The sequence below is a fragment of the Xenopus laevis genome, chromosome 1L (genome assembly GCF_017654675.1).
Source record: "Xenopus laevis strain J_2021 chromosome 1L, Xenopus_laevis_v10.1, whole genome shotgun sequence".
Classification (NCBI taxonomy): Eukaryota; Metazoa; Chordata; class Amphibia; order Anura; family Pipidae; genus Xenopus; species Xenopus laevis.
The window spans coordinates 191449420-191464555 of NC_054371.1; the positions used below are offsets into that span (position 1 = coordinate 191449420).

General features: G+C 37.4%; 1 protein-coding gene across 4 annotated transcripts in view; it reads left to right on the plus strand.

The window, feature by feature from the left end:
- The window catches only part of chd1.L (chromodomain helicase DNA binding protein 1 L homeolog), a 64360-nt gene that overhangs the window by 23442 nt on the left and 25782 nt on the right, over positions 1-15136 (plus strand). For all 4 annotated transcript variants that reach the window (XM_018264492.2, XM_018264486.2, XM_018264496.2 and 1 more), the window contains 10 exons: positions 1544-1633; positions 3574-3764; positions 3852-4040; positions 5096-5258; positions 9628-9780; positions 10294-10365; positions 10798-10947; positions 12193-12341; positions 12611-12707; positions 12794-12889. In XM_018264492.2, coding sequence (XP_018119981.1) covers positions 1544-1633; positions 3574-3764; positions 3852-4040; positions 5096-5258; positions 9628-9780; positions 10294-10365; positions 10798-10947; positions 12193-12341; positions 12611-12707; positions 12794-12889 — 1350 coding nt within the window. The remainder of the gene's footprint in view (positions 1-1543; positions 1634-3573; positions 3765-3851; positions 4041-5095; positions 5259-9627; positions 9781-10293; positions 10366-10797; positions 10948-12192; positions 12342-12610; positions 12708-12793; positions 12890-15136) is intronic.

The following is a 15136-nucleotide window of genomic DNA, read 5'->3' on the forward strand; positions in this document are numbered from 1 at the left end:
TTCCATGGTGAAGAGAAACTCCTTCACAACAGCCAAACAAGTGAACAACACTCTCCAGGAGGTAGGCGTATCAATATCCAAGTCTATCAGGAAGAGAAGACTGCATGAAAGTAAATACAGAGGGTGCACTGCAAGATTCAAGCCACTCATGAGCATCAAGAATAGAAAGGCTAGATTGGACAATGACCCAAAACATACAGCCAAAGCAACCCAGGAGTCACCTGATCTGAACCCAATTGAGCTGCATTTCACTTGTTAAAGACTAAACTTCGGACAGAAAAGCCCACAAACAAACCGCAACTGAAAGCCGCTGCAGTAAAGGCCTGGCAGAGCATTAAAAAGGAGGAAACCCAGAACCTGGTGATGTCCATGAGTTCAAGACTTCAGACTGTCATTGCCAGCAAATGGTTTTTAACTAAGTATTAGAAATGAACATTTTATTTTCAGTTTTTTAATTAGCCCAATTAAATTTGAGCCCCTGAAATGAAGTGATTGTGTTAAAAAAAGATTTTAGTTACTCACATTTTTATGCAATCTTTTTGTTCAACTCACTGAATTAAAGATGAAAGTCTGCAGTTCAACTGCATCTGAGTTGTTTCATTTAAAATTCATTGTGGCAATGTACAGAACCAAAATTAGTTGTCTGTCCAAATATTAACTGTAGGTGATAAAGTGTTGGATACCTTTTGAATACCTTTAAAGCTGTTTGTGTTTTCTCAGGTTCCCTTTGTCTAACAATACATTATTTAAACTGTATGTTTAAAGGAACAGTTCAGTGTGAAAGTAAAAACTGTGTAAATAGACAGGCCGTGCAAAATAAAATGTGTTTCTAATATAGTTAGTCAGCCAAAAATGTAATGTATAAAGACAAGAGTGACTGGGTGTCTAACATAATAGCCAGAACACTACTTCCTGCTTTTCAGCTCTATAACTCTCTAGTCTTGAAGGGGGGCCACATGGGACATAACTGTTCAGTGAGTTTGCAATTGATCCTTAGCATTCAGCTCAGATTCTAAAGCAACAGATATGACCCATGTGCCCCCCCTCAAGTCGCTGATTGGTTACTGCCTAGTAACCAGTCAGTGTAAACCAAGAGAGCTGAAAAGCAGGAAGTAGTGTTCTGGCTATTATGTTACACATCCAGTCACTCCAGCCTTTATACATTACATTTTTGGCTAACTAACTATATTAGCAACACTTTTTTTTTCACATACGATCTACTTACCCAGTTTTTATTTTTACACTGAACAATTCCTTTAATGTTGCTTTCCCTTGCTATATAATCGGCATAGATTTTGACAATGAAAAATAAATGTATGAAGGCAATCTGCCCCCAGATTTTGTAGTTTATCTAGTTAAGTATAATGCTTCTGTTGATATTTAAAGGCTTTGCAGAAAACTATTTCCAGAAATTTTAAGTTGCAGTTTTTTGACTTATGTCAGTTAAGATTTATAAAAACTACTGTAAACACCATTAGATCAAGCGTGTACAAAACAAATGTGAAAATGTCTGTGAAAATGAAATGGATTGTTTTAATTCTAGATCAGAACTCATGAATGGATGCATCCCCAGACTAAGAGATTAAAATTGAATGTGCTGCTTACCACATATGAAATATTGCTAAAGGACAAGGTAAAGAACTAGTTGTATGCTTTCTTAAAACGACTATTTATGAATCTTCTAGTGTTTCGATGTTCTCATTCTCTTTTCCTCAACAACCCTATATTACTTGTCTGATTATTGACCTGCTACTGTTAAAGTTGTGTTCCCCTTAAGGTTCACAAATGGGTGTATTGAGTAATCTTTACAATTTGCCTTTGGCATTGGAATCCCACTGCTGACTTCCCCTTTCCTTCAGAATGACTCCTTATTACTCCTGCTTCACAAGTTGAAACTCTAACTCCCATATGCAATAAAAGGCACTCATTTTGCTCAGTAGCAGAAACCCATTGCGACCAATAAGATGTTTGCTTTTAAACTGATCACCAGTAAATTTCTACCTATTGATTGGTTGCTATGGGTTACTGCTCCTGGGCAAACTTTTTTTTTTATTATATAACCCCTATATGCTCTATAGCCAGCAGCAATGCATGAGTTGGGAATTTTTTGGCTTGTGCCCCAAAAACTAAAATGATCTGTATTTGGGCACAGCTAGGGGCTAGTCACAACCCCTCTGCAACAGTACATTATATGTTTTTTACTTTCTTTGGGTTTAAACAGCATATAACCCTATGCAACAAAACTTCTCAGGAACTATCCTCTTGTGTATGAAGAGCTGAACAACTACATTTTTTTGCCAATAAAAAAAAAAAAAAAAATACATTGGGCACCATGTGCAGTTACCGTGTTTCGTGTTAGCTTTAGGCCTGCTATCTGTTTAGTACAAAATCACAGGCCTGTTCATCTGACCAATGAGGCTGTGCCATTCCATAGTATTGTAGAACTACTCAGCTGCATCATGTACCTAGGGTTTTCGAAGTCACTCGCTTCAATCTACCATCCTTGCACCCCTAAATTGACAGGTCTGACCAATGAGATTGTGCCATATCATAGCACTGGAGACACTGGGGAACTCTATAGCAGTGCAAATGTTTTTAATGTTTTTTTTAACTTTTATTTTAGAACTGTAATATCAGCTTTCCCAGGCAATTGCTGGTTTTCTTTAGCTAGTAATTAGTAAAGGTTAGGTTTTTATTATCCAGGTATATTAACTTATAGGGGCAGATTTATTAAGGTTCAAATTGTAAATTCGAATTTTCGAGTTCGATTTTCGGTCAAACATCACAAATTCGAGTTTGGAATAATCCAAACTAGAATTCGAGATTTATCATTAGGGATGCACCGAATCCATTATTATCAAATTCCCCCGAATCCTTTGTGAACCATTCAGCTGAATACCGAACCATAATTTGCATATGCAAATCAGTGAGGGGAAGGAAAAACATTTTTTTACTTCCTTGTTTTGTGACGAAAAGTCACATAATTTTAAGGATTTGGTTTTGGTTTGGCGAATACCGAACCAAATACTGGATTCGGTGCATGCTTATTTATCATACCTTGACCCTGGGAACAAATTGAATTTGATAGTACGCCAGCTAAAACCTGCTGAGTTCATGTAGAAGACAATGGCAGAGGTCCAATGACACATTTGAAGATGTTAATAGGCTTCCTGACATTCTCATTTTTTTTTTTTTTTTGGAGAAAAAACTTGATTCAAGTTTAGTCGAATTTGAATTTGATTCAAGTTTTTGGGTCGGTAATGTTCGTTTGAGTTCTAGACGTTCAAGTTTTTTCTTAAATCAGATACTATTCAAGCTTCGAGGTCATTCGAGTTCATTCGAGGTAAAAAAAAACTCTAGCTCGACCTTTGATAAATCTGCCCCATAGTGTGTCTTTCTATGTTTCTATAACCATTTGATTTGAATTAGTAAAAGAAGGTGAAGTGCCTGGTTGAATATTTGTATTGATCATAGGAATGAGATCTGGTTAATTAAAAGCAATCATTACTACAGTATAGAATTTGCAAATAATATTCTTAATATTAAAATGTAACCCTTTTTTCTCCCCCTCAGTCTTTTCTAGGTGGTGTTAACTGGGCTTTTATAGGAGTTGACGAAGCACATCGGTTAAAAAATGATGATTCATTACTGTATAAGACACTGATAGACTTCAAGTCTAATCACCGCCTCTTGATCACTGGAACTCCTTTGCAAAATTCACTAAAAGAGCTCTGGTCTTTGCTTCACTTCATCATGCCTGAAAAGTAGGTTTCAGAACATTTGCAGAAATAGTGAGTCTTGTTTTCAGACCTGTAACTCTTTATATAATATTGTTTGGTTGGTGTTTGCAGATTTTCCTCCTGGGAAAACTTTGAAGAAGAGCACGGAAAAGGCCGAGAATATGGCTATGCCAGTCTTCACAAAGAGCTTGAGCCATTCCTACTGAGGAGGGTGAAGAAAGATGTGGAAAAATCTTTACCTGCTAAAGTGGAACAAATTTTAAGAGTTGAGATGAGTGCTTCGCAAAAACAGTACTATAAGTAAGTTTAGAAGTTAGGAGAGATCATTAAATTGCACTTTCATTTCTGTTACATTTTATGTATGTAGAACTTTATAAAGTGCTACAAGGATACACAGTGCTTTAATGAACAAAAGTACACGCAGACAAGGAAATCATATGTACTTGTAAAATCAAATAAGGAGACTAAAGTAATTAGCGATGAACCGAATCCTAATTTGTATATGCAAGTTTGGGGAAGGGAGGAAAATTGTGTGAAGTAAAAAATGTTTTCCCCTTCTCACCCCTAATTTGCATATGCAAATTCGGATTCAGTTCAGCGTTCGGCCAAATCTTTCGCGAAGGTTTTCGGGGGTTCGTCCGAATCCAAAATAGTGGATTCGATGCATCCCTAAAAGTAATACAGGTATGGGGTCTTTTATCCAGAATGCTTAAAACCGTGGGGATTTCTCGATATGGGATCTTTCTGTAATATGAATCTCCATATTTTAAGGCTACTAGAAAATCATTTAAACATTAAATAGACCCATTAGGCTGGTTTTGCCTCCAATAGGGATTAATTATCAATTAACAATCTTAGTTGGGATCAAATACAAACTACTCTTTTACTACTGTTTTATTTGATAGATAAGATTACCGGTATTTATTTGTCACATGTATAGTTATACAGGTACAACATGCAGTGAAATGCATCCTGATCCACTTTTTTGGACTGCAACATTTATTACAGAGAAAATTGAATCATTTTCAAAAATTTGAATAATCGTAGATTCTGTGTGGATCACAAAATGACAGGATAAACCAAATCGTATTTGTACTGATTCCTACTTTTTCAGCCTTTGGTTTATCTTGCTCTCAGTCTACTTTACACATTCAGGTTGGAAATAAGTTGAAATATTCTCATTTGAAGAATATTAGCATGTCAATTTTCCCTGGTCCCATTTTGAGAACACATGGATAGTTGTTTTTTTGTTATGACTGATGGGGAAATATGAAGTTTCCTTTGGGGAGAATGTTTGTTTATGAAGGCTGGATGAGAGCCTGCAGTTATGTGAAGTAATACTTTGTTTTTCTTAGATGGATCTTAACAAGGAATTACAAGGCACTAAGCAAGGGATCTAAGGGCAGTACTTCAGGATTTTTGAATATTATGATGGAATTAAAGAAGTGTTGTAATCATTGCTACCTCATTAAGCCACCAGAAGAGAATGAATTCTACAGCAGGCAAGAGGCTCTGCAGGTAAGATCTAGTGATGCAGAAATTACATAAAACATGTTCAACAATAGTATTCTTGTTGCAAATAAAATAGACTAATTCTGTATTAAAAAAAAAAACTTTGGTTGAGACAATTGGGCAATGGTCAGGACCAAACAACGGCAAATGGTTTAGATACAAGTTTGCCTGCTAAAGACAATGACTGTCTATTATATGCATTTGTCTGAACCCAAATTGAAAAGTTTTTGATAGGTCATAGCTTTGATATAAACCCAAATAACTATTGTGTAGGTATCTTCACAGCCTCTTTCAGTAGGTTTTCTGTTAAAGTTCATCGTTAGGCCAAGTGAATGTATGACCTTTCATGGAGAAAACTCTGGTACTGCTTTATCTGTTCTACTCAACAACTGGCTGCTTGGCCTTAAAGGAGAAGGAAAGGCAAAAATAATCACCTATCTCTCTGTAATGTACTTCCCAAGTCCTCCTAAATCACTATAGTTTCAAATCACATATGCCAATCCAATCGCATAGAATCACAGTCCTTGTTCGGCTCGCATTTTCAGGCACGCAGGCGCCATCTTCGTAAGGTTGGGAATGCTTCCTTTTCCTCTTACCCCTTATTGCGCATGTGCGAAGAATAAGAAAACCCAGGAGCGCCTGTGTATAAAGTGAGCTTTTGCATTGTGCCTCACCGTAGCCTGCTGGGATTAATATATATTGTCCCCTCGCTGCGCACCGCAAGCGCTTACAGAAGCTTGTTTGCAGTCCCCAGCATACTGCAATAAATTTTGTCCGTGCGTCTCCTTCTAACATGATTGGCTGGGGGGCGTGTTATTACAGGTCAATGATGAAGCGCGCATAGCAGAATTTGCATGCGCTTCATCAGCAGAGGGAGAAAGCAGCGCCCTGAAGACATGCGCAAAGAACTGAAATTGTTCTCTATGCGCATCAAGACTGCCTCTGGCAGCAGTTACGAATATGCCTGCAAAATCAGTGACGTCACCCAAGTCACAGACGGCAGTCTGCGCAGAGTGCTCATGCTGCCACATAACAACAGGCAGACAACTTTCAAAACCCGCAATAAGTTATGAGTACTCCAGACTTAGGATAGAAAGGTATTTATGTTTTGCCTTTCCTTCTCCTTTAACACAGGGAACGACTATTTCTCTGAGGGTGGCAAGACCAACCTGCCTTTTCCCAGCCAGGGAAAAAACTTAGCACAATCTATTTTTCTGGGAGGGGCCTAACATTTTGGCAGCCTCCCCTCTTTTTTCTTAACACTTACTGCTCTGTTATTTTGTTTTATGAGGTATCATTACTATTAAATCTCTCTTGTAGCTTTCATTTTTTAATTTTCCCTGCAGAATCTGCTTTATTCACATTACCAGCTGAATTTATATTTTCCATGAAATTATGTATATTTCCAAGCTTTCTCAAAACACTGCTTGCTCAGCCTTCCGTGTTTAGCTTTGTTCAGTTAGCCATTTTCTCACTGTCTTGCTGGCCTTTACTTCAAAGTATTTTTTTAATTCTCAGAATATTTCAGAAAACCATAAGATTGTGTAGTCGGACAGTTAGGAGCATTGAGTTGGGCAGGGGTAGTTGGGCAGTTTGGAGCATTTGTAGCAGTGGTAGCTAAACAGGACTAGGGTTTTTCCTTGCCTGTCCAGAGAGATACGACAAGCAACAGAGATTAGCCCTAAATTATGTTAAAATTAAGTGGTACTATAAATGAATGGTAACCATTTGAGGACAGTAGCATTTCATTTACTTATTTTCCTGTTTATTGAGATGTATAAAGGAAGAAATCATACATACAGTTGTATAGGGATTTTTAGAAAACAAATTCAACAAGTTCTTTAACTTTAGCAATAAACTTGACAATGTACTCTGTGTATATGTATTCTGTATATATGTATTGAGTGTCATTTATTAACAACTCTCCGTTGTTAATTATTTGCTACATATCATGCCTGGGTGGAGTGGGTTCGTAGGGGTTGATGGTAGGTTATAGCAATAGAGGTATGGAGGGAAGTCACGGGGGTGAAATTTATAGGACGGAACCAGTTGTCAGGCCATTGGGATGGTTGGCTGGGGTTTTAGGCTTTGCCTCACTGGGCAGAGACCAGCTCATGTGTCTTCTTCTGGGTCTAGCCAAACCCCCATATTTTATGAAATTTGCCAAGGCAGTTCCTTCTTATATATGTTAATTTATATAAGGTTGTTGCTTTCCAGACAAGGTCCAGCCAGTATGGGACCGTTTTCTTCCATTGGAAAGCTATAGCCTTTTTTTGAGTACATTAGGAGAATAGATAAGCAGGTACAATCAGCTCTTCTGACAAATACCTCCTCTCCCCTGTTCAATAGAGTTATAGGTTGCATAGGAACTCTTAGCGATCCATTTATCAAAGTCCAAAGTTATCTCATTATTTTTTGAAAACTACTGCTACCAAATCTGCACAGGTTAATAAGGTTTAACCTTATTTATAAAAATTCCTGTGCTGGAAAAAATCATGAAAAAATTCATACGAATTTTTCGGATTTTTGCCCGAAAAAAAACCCTACAATCTTCAGATTATTGCTCATACCCCAGATGTCGGATTTCCGGATTTGTACATTTTCCATCCTCGGAGTATAATCAATCCCAAAAAATTCTAGTTTTTTTTTTTTTTCCCCCACTAAAAATTCGGATTTCATAGTAAAAAAAAAACAAAAAAATGTTTTCAGGTTTTTGGCATTTGAACTTTAGTAAAATAACCCCCTACGAGTTGTTTTAGTTTGTATACCTTGCAGCACCTGCACCTGAAAGTATGTGTCACCAGACAGGTCCAGACCATATGTGAAGCCTTTGTGGGGTAAGATAGGTCCTTTATAGGTATTTTAGTTGGGTTAGTTTGTCTCTGCTGTATAGCATTCCATCCAGACAGGAGTCTACGTCATCTTCCAACATTTCGTTATTGAGTGAGGGTATATCTGTCTGCCTCTTGGCCTGGATTTTAGCTAATGCAGATTTACCTATTGACATTAAGGGGCCCATTCACTAAGCTCGAGTGAAGGATTCGAATGAAAAATACTTCGAATTTCGAAGTATTTTTTGGGGACTACGACCTTCGACTTCGATTCGAACGTTTCGAACGAAAAATCGTTCGACTATTCGACCATTCGATAGTCGAAGTACTTTCCCTTTAAAAAAACTTCGACCCCCTACTTCGGCAGATAAAACCTACCGAAGTCAATGTTAGCCTATGGGGAAGGTCCCCATAGGTTTGCTAACCTTTTTTTGATCGAAGGATTTTCCTTCGATCGTTGGATTAAAATCCTTCGAATCGTTCGATTCGAAGGATTTAATCGTTCGAAAAATCCTTCGATCGAACGAACGTTTAGCGCTAAATCCTTCGACTTCGAAGTCGAAGGATTTCAATTTGAGGGTCGAATTTCGAAGTATTTTTAACTTCGAAATTCGACCCTTAGTGAATCTGCCCCTAAGTGACTATAAAATAAAGATAGGGGGTTCCGGGGTATATGCATAGACTTCCAGTCTCCTAGGGGAGGTGTCCACCTGTCAGCCGCGAAATTAGGAATTCCCTGCATGTCTCATCTGGATATATCTAAATTGCATCTGATTGGGTAACGCAAATTTTTCTTTAAAGTGGACCTGTCACCCAGACACAAACATCTGTATAATAAAAGTCCTTTTCAAATTAAACATGAAATCCAATTTCTATTTTTTATTAAAGCATTCATAGCTGTTGTAAGCTCATTTAAACATCTCAGCTGTCAATCAAATATTGTCTGCCCCTCCTCTATGCCGTTGGCATAGAGGCGGGGCAGACAATTACTTTCACTTTCCATTCAGCACTTCCTAGATGTCACTGCTCTCCCCACATTCCCCCGTTGTCTTTACCATTTAATTGTGTAGCCAGGGCAAGGAAATGGACATTGGGTCCCCCATTCTGGTGCACAAACAAGATTCTGAGATGATACAAGGCTTTTCTTAAAAACAGTGTCCACAAAATGGCTGCTGCCTGCTTGCTATCATTTTGAATTCCCAGACTGAAGGAAACAAGATTCAAATAATTTATATAGTGTAATTAAAGTTAATTTTGCTTGACTAATGTGATAAAATAGGATTTTGAATAATTTTTTTGGGTGATGGGTCCCCTTTAAGGATCTGGAACTGCATTCATTTGACAGTAGCATTTTAAAGGGATAGCATTAGAATACAAGAAAGTTCAAAGTTAATTTCCACTGACCTTTTATTTAAATGTTTAATTAGGTGTACAGCTGCCTTTGTAGAATGTTTTCTAATTTAACTGTCCAAGAGAGAAATATTGAGAAAAGTTTGTTGTTTTTATTAATTAGGAAAGTAACACTATTATTATTAATTTTATAGCACTTAATAAGAAGCAGTGGCAAGCTAATTCTTCTGGACAAGTTATTAGTGCGTTTGCGAGAACGTGGCAACAGGGTTCTGATTTTCTCTCAGATGGTGCGGATGCTGAATATTCTTGCAGAATATTTAAAATCACGGCAATTTCCCTTTCAGGTAAGATACAGTACAGGTATGGGACCTGTTATCCAGAATGCTCGGGACCTGGGGTTTTCCAGATAATGGATCTTTCTATAATTTGGATCTTCGTACCTTAAGTCTACTAGAAAATCATGTGAACATGAAATAAACCCAATAGGCTGGTTTTGCTTCCAATAAGGATTAATTATATCTTAGTTGGGATCAAGAACAAGATACTGTTTTATTATTACAGAGAAAAGGGAAATCATATCTTTATGTGGATTATTTGTATAAAATGGAGTCTATGGGAGACAGCCTTTCATAGTTCAGATCTTTCTGGATAACGAATCCCATACCTGTATTAAAGTTACTGTGCTTATTTAAAATGGAGTATTAACAATTGCCCTCTGCTACTCTTTAGATGCCAGTGGTTTAACCCTGTAACCTCTCCTGCCCACTTATATGGTGGGGGGCCAGGAGAAATTGTTTTGCTGTGGGGCACGTTGTTTGGTACATTTCAATTTCTAAACCAGCTGTTTTGTTTACTAGAGATTAGATGGGTCTATCAAAGGAGAAGTAAGAAAGCAAGCACTCGATCATTTTAATGCTGAAGGATCAGAGGTAAGAAACATTTGTTCCGAGTTTTTTGTAGAGATGTTGTATTACTACTTTGTTGTTGTATGTATGGCTCTAATAAACCACAGGACACTTTGCAACAGGAATAGTAATACAAAAAATATTTTTATAATGTTACACAACATATTACTATATTATAGGTCTGCATTTATAAAGACTAGTGATGGGCGAATTTATTCGCCAGGCGTGAATTCGCGGCGAATTTGCGTGATTCGCCGCCAGCGAATAAATTCGCGAAACGCCTGCAAAATTTCGCCAGCGTTAAAATTTCTGGAAAAAACGGTCGCGAATTTTTCGCCATTTCGCGCGAAATTCTCGAATTTTTCGGCGAATCCAAACGACGCAAATTCGCCCATCACTAATAAAGTCTAAATAAAGTAGCAGCCCATTCATATTCATCTCCCAAATGTTTTGCAGGATTTTTGCTTTTTGCTCTCAACACGAGCTGGAGGCCTTGGTATAAACCTAGCATCAGCAGATACTGTTGTCATTTTTGACTCTGACTGGAATCCACAAAATGATCTCCAAGCTCAAGCCAGAGCTCACAGAATTGGGCAGAAAAAGCAGGTAAATGAATGTTGTGCTTACCTACACATTTACAAAATGTATCCTGTAGAATTTGAAAGGAACTGGTCAGCGAATTTGATGCAATGGAGAAATGGTAACCTGATATGACAGGGGTGCTCTCCGATTTATTGAAGGTGTTCTATATTTTGCGTGATTGGGACTTTTTCCTGATCTATGGCATTTTCAGCCATTGTATGGACTATTTTTGACTATTCACGTATTCTACTACTCTGTACTGAGTGGATTGATACATAGACATGGGACCTGTTTTCTTGAAAACCCCAGGTACCGGGCATTCAGGATAACGGATTTTCCTGTAATTGAGATCTGCATACCTTAAAAAGAAAATCATGTAAACATTAAATAAACCCAATAGGCTGGTTTTGCCTCCAATAAGGATTAATTATATCTTATGCAAAAAGGAAAGGTTGTTAATTATATCTTAGTTGGGATCAAGTACAAGGTACTGTTTTATTAATACAGAGAAAAAGGAAATCATTTTTAAAAATCGAAATTATTTGATTATAATAAAGTCTATGAGAGCTGACCTCTCCGTAATTCGAAACTTTCTGGATAACGGGTTTCCGGATAACTGATCCCGTACCTGTATATTGTTTGTTCATTATTCCAAAATTTGTAAGTAGACTTCAAACTATATAATGGTTTATCAGTTGAGGAAGTGCATATTGTTTTCCTGAAATGGTTGACTCACATGTTGTGCCTAGAGCAACTTCAATTAATATAAGAGCACCCCGGCATATTATCAGTTTGCTGCAGCAGACAGGTTCCTGGCATAGGTAAAGGACAGGATGAAACCTTTTACCCTGAAGTACATGTACTTGTGGACTGAACATCTAGACCTACCCTCTATTTGGTAAAATGTTGTTTAATATGGTTTAGATCTTCCTGGTTTTAAACAAGGGATTCTAAACTATGGGAGGAAATGCTGTTGCTGTTCCATAGTGACATCTCCTCTTACAGTAAATATTAAAATGACTTCTCGTTTGGGTCTGGTGAGAAGATTGAGACATTGTGTAAAAACAAGTATCTCGTAGTCATGGTTAAAAATGTTTTTAAGAAAAATAAATGTCACTGTATGAACTTGGGTGTTATAAAATCATAAATGAAATCATTGTCTCTTACTGCCACTGAGAAAAATGGACGCGTCCTCTAGTAATTGCCAGTTTGTCCTAAATCTAAATATTTGCACAGCCACAACTAAAGTTTGAACCCTAAACATTTCAGGTGAATATCTATCGCTTGGTTACAAAGGGGTCAGTCGAAGAAGAAATAATTGAAAGAGCAAAAAAGAAAATGGTGCTTGATCACCTTGTAATTCAAAGAATGGACACAACAGGCAAGACTGTTTTACACACTGGAGCAACACCCTCAAGGTATTTTTAGAGTCTCTACTATGCTCTCCAATGTTATCCCAGTGACGGATCAGTCATCTGACAAATGTTCTTTCTATAGAAACGTTCTCGTGCATGTCTGTTTCTATAACCTTGCCCATGGTCGTCATACTGCTTAGGCTTTATCCGGCCTGTAGTTGGGCCCATCACTCACTCACTTATTGTTTTAAGACATATGTATGCCTTACAGAAACATTCCATTTATTTAATTACTATAACCTTTGTCTCTATGTAATTTTTTTTATGTGAAGCTCTACTCCATTTAATAAAGAAGAATTGGCTTCTATTTTGAAGTTTGGTGCTGAAGAACTTTTTAAAGAGCCAGAAGGGGAAGAGGAAGAACCACAGGTATTAAACAAAAGAGGTGCAGTGATAGTAATATGGTTTACTTAAAAATTTGATCTTTTTCAGTGTTATGTTTATTTTTTTTTAAGGAAATGGATATTGATGAAATCTTGAAGAGAGCTGAAACACGTGAGAATGAAGGCGGACCTTCAACTGTAGGAGATGAATTACTTTCTCAATTTAAGGTATTACCCACAACTATTTGACCAGTGCAGATTTCTCGGGTATCCAAATACATAATTAGACTAAGTAAAAAGCCTCACTGATAATTTTATGTTCTTTCTAACCCAAGTCATTTTCATTGGCCATAACACCTTAGGTTTCCATAAAGTAAAATATTTACATTAAAAATATGCACATAAAGAATAATTATTTACTGTGAATGGTGGCAGAGAAAAAAAGTTCTCAGGATGAGCTGGGCCTGAAAATGCTCTATCTATCCTGAGTCTCTGGCTATAATTAGTCCAGTTTTAAGATAAGCCAGTTGTAAAATATGTACAAACTGAAAAATCCATGAGTTACTCCATACAGGTCTTTAAGGCGATGAGGTTTTAGTGAACAACACAACAGTGGACTTGAACATACTAGAAACATAAAACCAGGCAGAATTATGAATTCTCAAATTATAAGCAACATTGTTTATCATTAGAGCTAATAAGGCATTGTTCTTCCTGACTGCGAGGAATTAGATGGATTTATGTTGTCTTTTCTTATACTGCTTTTGACATTTGTCCATAATTTGTCCATAAAGTGCTGTTTTTGTTTGTTTAAAAAAAAAAAAAAAAGGGGCGATGGGGTTCCTTTTTAAAACAATGTTACTGAACTGCTCCCAGGGGTTTTATGAGTTGAGTAAGAGGGGAGAAACTATTAAGATATGAGAGTCCAGATATAGGATCTATTATGCAGAATACTTGGGACCTGGGGTTTTCTGGATAATGGATCTTTCCGTAACTTGGTTCATATCTGAAGTCTGCTGAAAATAACTGAAACATTAAATGAACGAAGTACTATTGTTTTGCCACCAATATGGATTCATGTAGCTTAATTACCATAAAGTACAAGATACTGTTTTATTAATATCAAAAAGAGAAATCAATTTAACTTCTTTTCTTAAGATGGAGTCTGTTGGAGATGACCTTCCTGCTATCCAAATAACAGATCCCATACCTATACACTTACTTATTCAGATACGCATATACAGCCATATAAAAAAGTTTGGGAGCCCCTCTTAATTCTTTGCCGTTTTGTTTATCATTGGCTGAGCTTTCAAAGTAGCAACTTCCTTTTAATATATAACACGACTTATGCAAACAGTAGTATTTCAGCAGTGACGTAATGTTTATTGGATTAACAGAAAATATGCAATATGCATCATAACAAAATTAGACAGGTGCATACATTTGGGCACCCCAACATAAGTATTACATCAATACTTAGTTGAACCTCCTTTTGTAAATGTAACAGCCTCTAGACCTCCTATAGCCTTTGATGAGTGTCTGGATTCTGGATGGCGGTATTTTTGATTCTTCCATACAAAATCTCTCCAGTTCAGTTAAATTTGATGGCTGCCGAGCATGGACAGCCTGCTTCAAATCATTCCATAGTTTTTCGATGATATTCAAGTCAGGGGGCTGTGACGGCCATTCCAGAATATTGTACTTCTTCCTCTGCATAAATCCCTTTTGTAGATTTCGAAGTGTGTTTATGGTCTTTGTCTTGTTGGAATATCCAACCCTGTGTAACGTCACCTTTGGGACTGATGCTTGAACATTATCCTGAAGAATTTGTTGATACTGGGTTCAATTCATCCGACCTTCGACTTTAACAAGGGCCCCAGTCCCTGAACTAGCCACACAGCCCCACAGCATGATGGCACCTCCACCAAATTTGACAGTAGGTAGCAGGTGTTTTTCTTGGAATGCGGCATTCTTCTTCCGCCATGCAAAGAGCTTTTGTTATGACCAAATAACTCAATTTTGACTCATCAGTCCAAAGCACTTTGTTCCAAAATGACTGTGACTTGTCTAAATGAGCCTTTGCATATAACAAGCCACTCTGTCTGTGGTATTAGTGCAGAAAGGGCTTCTTTCTCATCACCCTGCCATACAGATGTTCTTTGTGCAAATTGAGCTGAATTGTAAAACTATGTACAGATACACCATCTGCAGCAAGAGGTTCTTGCAGGTCTTTGGAGGTGATCTTTGGGTTGTCTGTAACCATTCTCAATCCTCCGCATATGCCACTCCTGTATTTTTTTGGCCTGTTTTACAGAAACTGTGCTTGTGGCTTTCCATTTCCTGATTACATTCCCTTCAGTTGAAACTGACAGTTTAAACCAATGAGATAGCTTTTTGTAGCCTTCCCCTATACCACAATATTGAACAAGCTTTGTTTCCGATCTTTTCATTGCTTTGAGAATCCCATGCTGTTAC